The 13,869-nt window shown below is 38.0% G+C and overlaps 1 protein-coding gene across 3 annotated transcripts in view; it reads left to right on the top strand.

The window, feature by feature from the left end:
- Positions 1 to 13,869, top strand: part of LOC132494457 (L-lactate dehydrogenase C chain) — a 56,578-nt gene that overhangs the window by 26,404 nt on the left and 16,305 nt on the right. For all 3 annotated transcript variants that reach the window (XM_060105594.1, XM_060105596.1, XM_060105595.1), the window contains 2 exons: positions 9,410 to 9,583; positions 11,420 to 11,537. In XM_060105594.1, coding sequence (XP_059961577.1) covers positions 9,410 to 9,583; positions 11,420 to 11,537 — 292 coding nt within the window. The remainder of the gene's footprint in view (positions 1 to 9,409; positions 9,584 to 11,419; positions 11,538 to 13,869) is intronic.

The following is a 13,869-nucleotide window of genomic DNA, read 5'->3' on the forward strand; positions in this document are numbered from 1 at the left end:
TTGCCACTGTCCCAGCCTCTTCCAGTCTTCCAGTCATGCAACTCAAGATGCAGTACTCAAGATGGGGTGAGAGAGAAATGGGTCTCTTTGCCAGTGATCCACACATCTAGGGAAGCTGGATGCTCACTAACATGCTCTCACTTCCCCCTGTGGAAGAAATCATGGGCTAAGAAGATCTCTCTTGGCCCTGAGCTTTGCCATCTGGGGGAAGGAGTGTTGCAGGTTAAGGTAAACTGTTCCTTTTACTATGCATCCAAATTCATATTTTTTTTTTTGCTCCAGTGGTGTCCTAGAACTACTCTGTTGGAAACCTGGGCTTCCACAAAGGCTATCTTGTCTGTGGTTGATTATCTAAGACATTGTTCTCCAGGGGCTACTGGAGTGCAGCTGAAAGGGGCTGGGGACATATGGGCCATTTGTAGGATCCACAGCCAGGACTTAGGTCTGTATACCTATTACATGACTCACGGTTAGGCCAGTCTCCTCCGGGGTCCCTTGGTGTATGGTGCTAGATTCCACAGCTTCCATAAAGGTACTTTTGTTCATAGGTGAATGCCAAATTGTTGTTGTTGAGGAGGGTTATGATTGAGGTAGGTCTTATTGGGCCATTTTGCTGCCATCACTCCACAATGAGTTTTGATAGATGTAATCACCCATGAAACCACTACCATAATCAAGATAAGAACATCTCCATTATCTCTTAAAGTTTTCTTGTGCTCCTTTGCACTCCATCCCTTGTTCCACCTCTGGCCCCCTTTTCTGGAATTTCAAATGAATGGAATCATACTGAATCTTTTCTGTCTGGCTTCTCTTACACAGCATGATTTTTTCAGAATTCATCCATATTGTTGGGAGTATCAATGATTTGTTCCTTTTTATGGATGAAGAGTGATTGATTATTCTTTTGTTTATGCATTTTAAATACTTTTTTGCTTATCCATTCACCAATTGCAGATATTTAGGTTATTTCTAGCTTTTGAGTATTATGAATAAAGCTGCTGTAAACATTTGTGAACAAGTGTTTTCATGGATATATATCATTATTTCTTTGAGTAAATACCTGAGAGCAAAATAGATGGGTTATATGGTAGATATATATTTAACTCTATTAGAAGCTGCCAAACAGATTTTCAAAGTGGTTGTTCCATTTTACATTCCTATTAGCACTGCAAGAGAGTTCTAGTTGCTCCACATTCTTGTCAACATTTGGTATTGTTAGTCTTTTCAATTTTAGCCATTCCAATATCATTATGGTTTTAATTTGTATTGCCTTGATAATTAAAGATGTTGAGAATCTTTTCATGTGTTCATTGAATATTAGTATGTTTTCTTTTGTGAAGGGTCTCTTCAAATATTTTGCCCATGTTTAAAATTAGATTCTTTTTTTTTTTTTTTTTTTTGCGGTACACGGGCCTCTCACTGCTGTGGCCTCTCCCATTGCGGAACACAGGCTTCGGACGCGCAGGCTCAGTGGCCATGGCTCATGGGCCCAGCCGCTCCGTGGCATGTGGGATCTTCCTGGACCGGGGCATGAACCCGTGTCCCCTGCATCAGCAGGCAGACTCTCAACCACTGCGCCACCAGGGAAGCCCCTAAAACTTAGATCTTTTGTCTTTTAATTATTAAATTATAGGAGTTCTTTATATATACTGAATACAGGTCTCTTTGTCAGATATTAAGTATCGCATATAGGTTCTCTCCGTCTGTGGCTTGCCTTTTTGTGTTCTTAATGTTAATGATATCTTTCAATGAGTAAAGTTTTTAATTTTGGTGAAGTCTAGTTTATCAATTTCTTATTTGTGTTTTATGCTCTTTTGACTCCTAGTTAAGAAACCTTTGCCTACCCTGAGTCTGAAGATTTTCTCCTATATAAGTTTGATAGTTTTATCTTTTATATTTAGGATGGTGATTCATTTTCATATAAATTTTAGTGTTTAATGTAAAGTAATGTCGATATTCATTTTTTTCAATGGTGATATCCAGGTTTTACAACATTTGTTGAAAATACTTTTTTTGCATCTGAATTGCTGTGACAACTTTGTTGAAAATTATCATATATGTGGGTCTACTTCTGGATTCCTTATTTTCTACATTGATTTCCATATATATTCTTTTGTTATTACACATCATCTTGATTACACTAACTCTTTAAATTAGTATAAATTCTCTTTGTTCTTCTTTTCTAAACTTACTTTGGATATTATGTGTTGTTTGCATTTTAACATAAATTTTAGAATTAGCATATCAATTTCTATACAAACACATGCTGGCTGTATATAAATTTGAAGAGATTGGTATCTTAACACTACTGAGTCTTCCAATCCATGAATGTGGCATATCTCTTCATTTATTTAAGTCTTCTTTATTTTCTTTTAGCAATGTTTTGTAGTGTTCAGGTTTAGGTCTTACACAATTTTTTTTTTTTTTTTTTTTTTTTTTTTTGTGGTACGCGGGCCTCTCACTATTGTGGCCTCTCCCATTGCGGAGCACAGGCTCAGCGGCCATGGCTCATGGGCCCAGCTGCTCCACGGCATGTGGGATCTTCCCGGACCGGGGCACGAACCCGTGTCTCTTGCATCGGCAGGCGGACTCTCAGCCACTGCACCACCAGGGAAGCCCGGTCTTACACAAATTTTGTTGAATTATCCTTAAATATTTCACATTTTCGATGCTATTATAAAAGGAGTTGTCTTAACATTTCATTCTCTAATTGTTTAATTGCTAGCACATAGAAATACTATTGTTTTTTTATATATTGACCTTGTATCTTGAAACATTGCTAAATTCACTTATTAATTCTAGTAATTCTCTTTATATTCTTAGGATATTCTCTGTACGTTATCATGTCATCTTCAAACCATTTACTGGTTTTAATTCTTTTAATTCTTCCTTTCCAATTTGAAGATCTTTTTATTTTCTTGCCTCATTTCACTGGTTAGGACTTCCAGTACAGTGATGAATATTGGTAACGAGGAGAGGCAAATCTGTATGACCCTGGAAACTCATTTCCTCCTTCCTTTTGGTAGCTTAACAGCTGAATCAGCTGAACTGAGCCAGCCTGTGGAGGGACAGCAAGGCCTTAAGCTGTTGTCAGCATTCCTGGCATGCATGGTTCTTTTTTTTTTTAAAGATTAAAAAAAAATTATTTATTGGGCTTCCCTGGTGGTGCAGTGGTTGAGAGTCCGCCTGCTGATGCAGGGGACGCGGGTTCGTGCCCCGGTCCGGGAAGACCCCACATGCCACGGCGGGGCCCATGAGCCATGGCCACTGAGCCTGTGAGTCCGGAGCCTGTGCTCTGCAATGGGAGAGGCTACAACAGTGAGAGGCCCACATACTGCAAAAAAAAAAAAAAAAAAAAAATGTATTTATTTTGGCTGCATTGGGTCTTCGTTGCTGCGCGTGGGCTCTCTCTAGTTGCGGTGAGTGGGGACTACTCTTCGTTGCAGTGCACGGGCTTCTGACTGCAGTGGCTTCTCTTGTTGCGGAGCACAGGCTCTAGGCTGCGTGGGCTTCAGTAGTTGTGGCTTGCGGGCTCTAGAATGCAGGGTCAGTAGTTGTGGCCCACGGGCTTAGGTGCTCCGCGGCCTGTGGGATCTTCCCGGACCAGGGCTTGAACCCATGTCCCCTGCATTGGCAGGCGAATTCTTAACCACTGTGCCACCAGGGAAGTCCCGACATGCATGGTTCTTTTCAGGGACTTTGGTATGTAGACCTTGGCCCTGGAAATGCATACTTCTTACCGTTGTTCCTGAATCCAACTATCCCTTGATAAATTTTTTGTTACTTAAGGAAACTAGGGGTTTCCATTCCCTCCAAAGCTAACGTATAAATGTGTAACATAGTGAGGTGGTGGGGCTCATTCTTGCTCTTGTAGGAGTTTCAAGAGAACGTCCTGCTTGCCAGCCAAAGGAGGCTTCTCTTCCCTTGGCAATTTTGTATAGAGAAGATCTGTGCCTAACCTATACTGTGGAATAAAGAGAATTCAGTGTACAGATTGTGGTTCCCTACTTCTCTCCTTCTAAGATTTTCTTCAGTAAACATTGCTTATATCTATAGCCTCTGGTGTTAGTGGTATTTGTGCATGTCACCTTTGCACAACAAGTGTTGACAGTGGACATGCTTGCCTAGTTCCTTATCTTATAGGGACTCTATTCAGTCTTTTATCATTGAGTTTGATGTTTAACGTGGGGTTTTCATTAAATTTTCTTCTCTTCATAGTTTTAGAAAGTTTTTTTAAAATCATGAATGGGTGTTGAATTTTGTCAAATGCTTTTTTCCCCAGCATCTATTGACCTTTTTACCATTATATAATGTCTTTCTTTGTCTCTAGTAAAAATTTTTGAGTGAAAGTCTATTTTTTTATTGTGGGAAAATATACATAAGTTTACTATTTTAACCATTTTAAAGTATATTATTTAGTGGCATTAAGTACATTTTATTTTGTGCAACTGCTACAACTGTCTAGTGCCCAGGTTTTACATCACTTAAAATGGAAACCCTGTACCCATTAAGCAGTCACTTCCCATTTCCCCTCTCTCCATGCCCAGGAAACCACTAATTTGCTTTCTGTGTCTATGGATTTGCCTAGTCTGGATATTTAATATAGATGGGATCATACAACATGTGTCCTTTTGTCTTTGTCTTCTTTCACTTAGTAATGTTTTTAGAGTTCATCCATGTTTCAGCATGCATCAGTACTTCATTCCTTTTTATGACTGAATAATATTCTACTGTATAGCTATACCACAATGTATTTATCTATTCATCACTTGATGGACATTTGAGTTGTTTCTACCTTCTAGCTATTGTGAATAGTGCTACTATTCATGTACAAACTTTTATTTGAACACTTGTTTTCAGCTCTTTTGGGTATATACCTACGAGTAGAAATATTGGGTCATACGGTAATTCTATGTTTACTTAGTGAGTAACTGCCAAACTGTTTTCCATAGTGGCTGTACTTACATTCCCACCAGCAATTTATAAATGTTCCAGTTCTCCATATCCCCATCAACACTTGTAAACTTTCTCTATTTTTTAATTTTAGCTCTCCTAGTGGATGTGAAGTGGTATCTCATTGTGGTTTTGATTTACATTTCCCTAGTGCCTAATGACATTGAGCATCTTTTCAATGCTTGTTAGCCATTTGTACATCTTCTTTGGGGAAATATCTATTTTAGTTCTTTGCTCATTTTAAAATTGCATTGTTTGTCTTTTGGTTGTTGAGTAATAAGAATTCTTTATATAATTTGGATACAAGACTCTTAGCAGATGTATGATTTACAAATATATTCCCCTATTCTGTGGGCTGCCTTTTCAACCTCTTGATAGTATACTTTGATGCACAAAAATGTTTAATTTTGATGAAGTCCAGTTTAATTATTTTTCCTTTTAGTGTCATACCCAAGAAATCATTACCAAATCCAAAGTTATGAAGATTTACTCTATATTTCCAGCTCTTATTTAGGTCTTTGATCATTTTGAATTAACTTTGTATGTGGTGTGAGGTAAGGACCAAGCTTCATTCTTTTGTGTGTGGATCCAGTTGTCCCAAAATTTGTTGGAGAGATTATTTTTTTCCCCATGGAACTGTCTTAGCACCCTTGCTAAAATCAGTTGACCATAGGTAAATGGGTTAATTTCTGGACTCTGAGTTCTGTTCCATTGATTGATATGTCCATCCTTATGCCAGTAGCATACTGTTTTTTTTTTTTTTTTTTTTTTTTTTTTTTTGCGGTACGCGGGCCTCTCACTGTCGTGGCCTCTCCCGTTGCGGAGCACAGGCTCTGAACGTGCAGGCTCAGCAGCCATGGCTCATGGGCCCAGCCGCTCCGCGGCATGTGGGATCCTCCCGGACTGGGGCACGAACCCGTGTCCCCTGTATCAGCAGGCGGACTCTAAACCACTGAGCCACCAGGGAAGCCCTAGCATACTGTTTTGATTACTGTAGCTCTATAGTAAGTTTTGAAATCAGGAAGTGTGAGTCCTTTAGCTTTGCTTTTCCTTTTCAAGATTGTTTTCACTCTTTAGGGACCTTTGTGAATTCATATGCATTTTAGGGTTGGCTTTTTCATTTCTTCATAAAAGGCCATTGGAATTTTAATAGGGATTGAGCTGAAACTGTAAATCGATTTGGGGAGTATTGCTACCTTAACAGTAGTAATTTTTCCAATCCATGAACATGGGATGTTTTTCCATTGATTTATTTCCTCTTTAATTTTTTTCAGCAATGTTTTGTAGTTTTCAGTGTACAAGTCTTATACTTCCGTCATTAAATTTATTCCTAAGTACTTTCTTATTTTTGAGTCTATACTGAAAATTGTTTTCTTATTTTCCTTCTTTGATCGTTCATTGCTGCTGTATAGAAATACAACTGATTTTTGAGTGTTGATCTTGTATCCTGCAACTTTACTGAATCTATTTATTAACTCTAATAGGTTGTTTTGGTGTATGTGTGTTTGTGGATTCTTTAGGATTTCCATATATAGGATTATGTCACCTGCAGATAAAGATAGTTTTACTTCTTCATTTCCAATATGGATGCCTTTTATTTCTTTTTTTTTCTTTTTCTTGCCTAATTATAAGTGGCTCACTTTAGATTTAAAGACACAAAATCTACAGACAATAAATGCTGGAGAGGGTGTGGAGAAAAGGGAACCTCCTACACTGTTGGTGGGAATGTAAATTGGTACAGCTACTATGGAGAACAGTAGGGAGGTTCCTTAAAATACTAAAAATAGAAATACCATATGACCTAGCAATCCACTCTTGTGCATATACCCAGAGAAAACCATAATTCGAAAAGATACATGCACCCCAGTGTTCACTGCAGCACTATTTACAATAGCCAGGACATGGAAGCAACCTAAATGTCCACCAACAGAGGAATGGATAAAGAAGATGTGGTACATATACACAATGGAATATTACTCAGCTATAAAAAAGAACAAAATAATGCCATTTGCAGCAACATGGGTGGACCTAGAGATTGTCATACTGAATGAAGTAAGTCAGACACAGAAAAACAAATATCATATGATATCGCTTATATGTGGAATCTAAAAAAAAAAGAGTACAAATGAACTTATTTACAAAACAGAAGTAAAGTCATGGATGTAGAAAACAAACATGGTTACCAGGTTATAAGGAGAGGGGAGGGATAAATTGGGAGACTGGGATTAACATATACACACTGCTATATATTAGATAGATAACTAATAAGAACCTGCTGTATAGCACAAGGAACTCTACTCAGTACTCTGTAATGGACTATATGGGAAAAGAATCTAAAAAAAAAAAGAGTGGATATATGTATATGTATAACTGATTCACTTTGCTGTATGCCTGAAACTAACACAACATTGTAAATCAACTGTACTCCAATAAAAATTGAAAAAAAAGAGAAAAAAATACACAAATAAGCTGAAAGTAAAAGGATAGAAAAAGATATTTCATACAAACAGGAACTAAAAGAGAGCTGGAGTGGCTATACTGATATCACAGAAATTAGACTTTAACACAAAAATTATTGCTGGAGACAAAGAAGAATATTATATAATGATAAAAGGGCTAATAATGCAGAAAAAAATTAAAGAAAATTCTATAATATATTATGATTTTGAAAAATAATCTCAGTAAACTTATGAATAAAAGGAAATTTCTTCAACCTCATAAAAGATATTTATGAAAAACCCACAGCTTGGCTTATACTCAGTGTTGTGAAAGACTAAATGATTTTCCTCCTAAGACCAGGAACGAGGCAGTGAGGCTTCCTTTCACCACTTCTGTTCATCATCATGCTAGAAATTCTAGCCAGAGTAATTGAATAAAGATTTATCAAATACTTTACATCAGCTGTTTTAACTATGTTTAAAGAACTAAAGCAAACAATGTCTAAAGAACAAAAGGAAATATAAGACTGATGTCTCACCAAATAGTGAATATTAATAGATAAAAATTATTTTTTAAAAACTGAATAGAAATTCTGAGGTTAAAAACTTAACTGAAGTGAAAATTAACTGGAGGGGCAAAACAGCAGATTGAGAAGGCAGAAGAAAGAATCAGTGGACTTGAATGTAGGATAGTTGTTCAATATCTGGGCTTACTCAGGGACAGTTTCTATTGATTGCTTTTTTTTCCTTTGTATGAGCCATATTTCCTTATTTTGTTTAATGCCTCATAATTATTTTGTTGAAAACTGGACATTAAAAATGTATAGCGGGCTTCCCTGGTGGCGCAGTGGTTGGGAGTCCGCCTGCCGATGCAGGGGACACGGGTTCGTGCCCCGATCCCGGAGGATCCCACATGCCGCGGAGCAGCTGGGCCCACGAGCCACGGCCGCGGACCCTGTGTGTCCGGAGCCTGTGCTCCGCAGCGGGAGAGGCCACAGCAGTGAGAGGCCTGTGTACAGCAAAAAAAAAAAAAAAAAAAAAAAAATGTATAGCAAGAAAACTCTGTAAGTCAAATTCTTCCCTCCCAGGGTTTGCTTTGCTGATGCTTGTAGTTTGTTTGTTTCATGACTTTTATGAATTAATTCTGTCATCTGTATTCTTTTTTTTTTTTTTTTTTTGGCTGTACGCGGGCCTCTCACTGTTGTGGCCTCTCCCATTGTGGAGCACAGGCTCCAGACATGCAGGCTCAGCGGCCATGGCTTACGGGCCCAGCCGCTCTGTGGCATGTGGGATCTTCCCGGACCGGGGCACGAACCCGTGTCCCCTGCATCGGCAGGTGGACTCTCAACCACTGCACCACCAGGGAAGCCCTCCTGTATTCTTTATTATACATGAACACAGAAGCCTTTGTTCTATTTGTTTAGTTGTCAGCCAGTGATTGGACAGAACTTTCCTTAAATATTTGGAACCAAGAGATATCTCCGTCTTTGCTGGAAGGCTCTGTGTGCAAGTTGGGGCATGCCTTCAACACTTAGCCAGGCAGTTTATAACCGTGCCTTAGCCTTCGCTTCCTGCTTTCACAGAGCCTCATGGTTAGACAGAGCTAAAGTTTAGGATCTTCTTATGTTTTTCCTGAGCATGCACTCACCTGCATATAGCCCTGAGCCTGCATGTGGCCTTATTCTAGGTGGGAGATTCTGATAGTTTAGATGAGGCTGTGGTGATGGAGAGGAAAAATCTAGGTGATCTTAAAGAGGTATAATTCACCGATTATTAAGTATACAGATAGGCACATAAGTTATTTCAAAAAAGAATCTTTTGTTTTAAAATTCTGATGGTGAATAATTTAATCTTTTAAAAACCCATCTGAGAGATTATCTTTTTTTCTTTGTTGATTTGCTTCATTTTGAACTCTGTAATCTGTATTTGATTCTAAGACAATTGGTCTATCTATTCAAAAAATCAAGTTGTAAAAGGAAGTTACTATGAATCTTTTTCTAACAAATTTTTCTTGCTAGTGGATATTTTGACATACGTTGTCTGGAAGATAAGTGGCTTACCTGCAACTCGTGTAATTGGAAGTGGTTGTAATCTAGACTCTGCCCGTTTTCGTTACCTAATTGGAGAGAAGTTGGGTGTACATCCCACAAGCTGCCATGGTTGGATTATTGGAGAACATGGTGATTCAAGTGGTAAGTGTAAACTCATTATCATTATATAATCACACTTCTTATCTTTAATAATGCATTTTTGGGCCTCCCTGGTGGCGCAGTGGTTGAGAGTCCGCCTGCCGATGCAGGGGATACGGGTTCGTGCCCCGGTCTGGGAGGATCCCATATGCCGCGGAGCGGCTGGGCCCGTGAGCCATGGCCTCTGGGCCTGCGCGTCCGGAGCCTGTGCTCCGCAGCGGGAGAGGCCACAGCAGTGAGAGGCCCGCATACCGCAAAAAGAAAAAAAAAATAATGCATTTTTTCCTTGAATATAGCTGTACAGCACTTATTTTTTTGGCATATTACTAACTTTTTCTATTCCTTTACTTTCAGTCTTTTGTGTCATTGATTTAGCTACCTCTCATAAAATAGTGCATAGAGCATATAGCTATTTTAAAAGTCAATGAGTGTTTATTTTGTCTGGAGCAGTTTCATTGTCATTTTAAAAACAGTTACTAAGATATAAAACAATCCCATAAACTTTACCCATTTAAAGTTTATAATTCACTGGCTTTTTATTCAGAGTTGTGCAACTATCACCACAATCTAATTGTAGAAAATTTTCATCACCCCAAAAAACTCCCACTTCTGCGCTCACCCCCACTCTAGCCCCAGGCAACCATTAATCTACTTTCTGACTCCATAGATTTGTTTTTCCCTGACTTTTCATAGAAATAAAATTGCTTAATATGTGATTTAAGCTGTTACTTAGGTCACGCGAACCATTTTCTTTTCTTAACTTAAACATTTAATCTCTTCTACACAATTAGAACTTTATACTTACAGTGTTCTCTAATTATGTCATATGTGTAAGTCTTCTTTCCATAATGCCAATAGACCTGTTGAGAATAGGCACCATTTGTTCATTTATTCAATCATCCATTTGTTTATTCAAAACATTTAATGAGCCCTTCTCTTTTCTTTATACTTCAAGGGTCATAGTATAATAAATACTTTTGATTTGACTTAAACAAATAATTTCTTTGACTAGTGACTTAATTTGACCCTGTTGGCATGTGTTATTGTCTTAGCTCTTCCTCCTGAAAATTATTAAAAGTAACTTTGCGGGCTTCCTTGGTGGCGCAGTGGTTAAGAATCCGCCTGCCAATGCAGGGGACACGGGTTCGAGCCCTGGTCCGGGAAGATCCCACATGCTGCAGAGCAACTAAGCCCTTGTGCCACAACTGGTGAGCCTGTGCTCTAGAGCTCGTGAGCCACAACTACTGAGCCCACGTGCCACAACTACTGAAGCCTGTGTGCCTAGAGCCCGTGCTTCACAACAAGAGAAGCCACCACAGTGAGAAGCCTGCACACTGCAACGAAGAGTAGCCCCTGCTCACCGCAACTAGAGAAAGCCCGTGTGCAGCAACGAAGACCCAACACGGCCAAAAATAAATAAATAAATAAATTTATATTAAAAAAAAGTTATTTTGCCAGATATGCTTTAATTTCTCCCATTTAGTATTCCATGATTTTATTTTTAAAAAACCATGTATGGTTTAATAGTATGGTATTAATTTATTGCTTTTTTTCCCTCTTATAATATTTTATCATTTCTTATAGATTATTTTCTTTGTGGATTCTATATTTGTATCTTGCTTAAAATGCCTCCTTGTTACACAATTACAAGTAAATTCTACATATTTTATAATACTTTATAATTTTATTTTTTACATTTACCTCTTTTGTCTATTTGAAACTTATTTTTATGTATGGCGTAAGGTAGTAACCTAACTTTATTCTTAAAAAACCCACTGAACTTAAACAACTGATGCAGTACTGGGAAGAAGAGCTCCTTCTGAGATTTATTTCTTTCAGTGCCCTTATGGAGTGGAGTAAACGTTGCTGGTGTTGCTCTGAAGACTCTAGACCCTAAGTTAGGAACTGATTCAGACAAGGACCAGTGGAAAAATATCCATAAACAAGTTGTTGGAAGGTAACATTAGTCATTCTCTTTCTTAGTGCCTTAATAATCAATTGTAAGAACAAATTTTGTAGACAAAAAGTATAAAAGTTGATCTTTGCTTTTTGTGAGATAAATAACATTCTGAAAATCCCCAAATTCAGATTTACATAATGCATAGCTTCCTTCTGGGGGGACTTTTTCTTTTTTTTTTTTTTTTTTTTTTTGCTGTACGCGGGCCTCTCACTGCTGTGGCCTCTCCCGTTGCGGAGCACAGGCTCCGGACACACAGGCTCCGCGGCCATGGCTCGCGGGCCCAGCCGCTCCGCGGCATGTGGGATCTTCCGGGATCGGGGCACGAACCCGTGTCCCCTGCATCGGCAGGCGGACTCTCAACCACTGCGCCACCAGGGAAGCCCCTGGGGGGACTTTTTCAAATAGAAAAATATACTTCTCACTTCATAAGAACTCATGTGTGTTTGAGAACAATATAGCATAGTGATTAGGAGCATGAACTTTGGAACCATGTTGCCCAGGTTTTTTCAAACCTGGCTTCACCGTTTATTAGTGGTGTGATATTGGGAGGTTATTTAAAATATTGAAAGCTCAGTTTCCTCATGTTTAAAATGAGGATAGTAATAGAGCCAACCTTAGAGGGCTATTATGAAGAGTAAATGACTTAGTACATGTAGAATGCTTAGAATGGTACCTAGAACTGATTAATTAACTGATTAAGTTCAAAAGACTTGATGAAAAGAAACATGAAACTAATGCAGATGATCAGAAGTTAACTAACTAGGTTTACTTATAACTGAAGTGTCTGACTTCTGTACACATCCCCTGAATAGCATACGTGATTCTCTTTCATGCTTTAACCAAGATACATATTAGTAAAATTATAGAACTTAGAAATCACTTTTGGATGTTCAAAACTGGAATATTAAATCTATAAAAGCCACATGTCTATTGAATGTATATTTATGATAGCAACCCTACAAAAATGTATAAGAATTAGGGCAGAGACTAAAAAAGGCACACAGTATAACAAAAAAGTGATTATGGGTTAGTTTTATTCTCTACATGACTTTTAGTTAAAAAAATAAATTATATTATTTTCTGATCTTAAAGCACATGACCACTTTAGTGGGTATAGCGTTTCAGTTTGGGAAGATGAAAAAGTTCCGGAGAGGATAGTGGTAATGGTGGTAAAACATTGTTTAAGTACTTAATGCCATTGAACTGTATGCTTAAAATGGTTTAAATGGCAAATTTTACTACAATTATAAAAAATAAAATGAGTATTGTACATGGCTACCAATAGTGGTCTAGAGTTCAGACTGTCAAACTAACAGTACATAATAGACTTTAATCTAGCATTAAGTTTGTCTAGCTTCGTGAAAGGATACTGGACAGAAGACACAGTATGGAATATTAGCATTTACTTCAGGAGGTGTTGCAAACGCTCAGGTGTAGCTTCCAGGCCCCATCACTATTGGGGGCACACTCAGTTGCAAAGGATGAGAGCAGACTACCCCAGCACAGGAAAGCCACTGCCTTTGTTTCCCAGCAGTCTTTAATACAGTTCTTGTCACATAGCCCTCAGGATTTGCATGCTTGTTCCCAGTCTTCTAGTCCTGGTGCAATGCACACATCAAGAGTTACATAATATGCAATGCTGATAACCTTGTTCCATTATGATTACTATTCCACATTTATCTTAAATAATTTATACATAAATAATTTATGTATTTATTTTCTTTTTTCCTATTTCTTTAATTGTGATAAAATACACATAACATAAAATTTACCATCTTAATCATTTTAAGTTTATAGTTCAATGGTATAAAAACCATTCATAATCCTCTGTAACCATACCACCATCCATCTCATAACTCTTCATAATTTAAGACTGAAACTCTGTATCCATGAAACAATCCCTCCCCATTAATCCCTCACCCCAGGCGCTGGCTACCACCTTTCTGCTTTCTGTTTCTATGATTTTGACTACTCTAAGTATATCATGTAAGTGGAATCATACAGTATCTGTCTTTTCGTGGCTAGTTTATTTCACTTAGCATAATGTCCTTAAGGTTCATCCGTGTTGTAGCATATGTCAGAGTTTCCTTTTTAAGCTGAATAATATTCTGTTGTATGTAAATATACCACATATTGCTTATCCATTCGTCTCTTGATGGACTCTTGGGTTGCTTCCATGCTTTAGCTATTGTGAATAATGCTGCTATGAATGTGGGTGTACAGATATCTCTTCAAGATCCTGCTTTCAATTATTTTGGGTATATACCCATAAATGGAATTGCTGTATCATGTGGTAATTCTATTTTTAGTTTTTTTGAGGAATCACCAT

Source organism: Mesoplodon densirostris, chromosome 7 (assembly GCF_025265405.1).
Source record: "Mesoplodon densirostris isolate mMesDen1 chromosome 7, mMesDen1 primary haplotype, whole genome shotgun sequence".
Taxonomy (NCBI): Eukaryota; Metazoa; Chordata; class Mammalia; order Artiodactyla; family Ziphiidae; genus Mesoplodon; species Mesoplodon densirostris.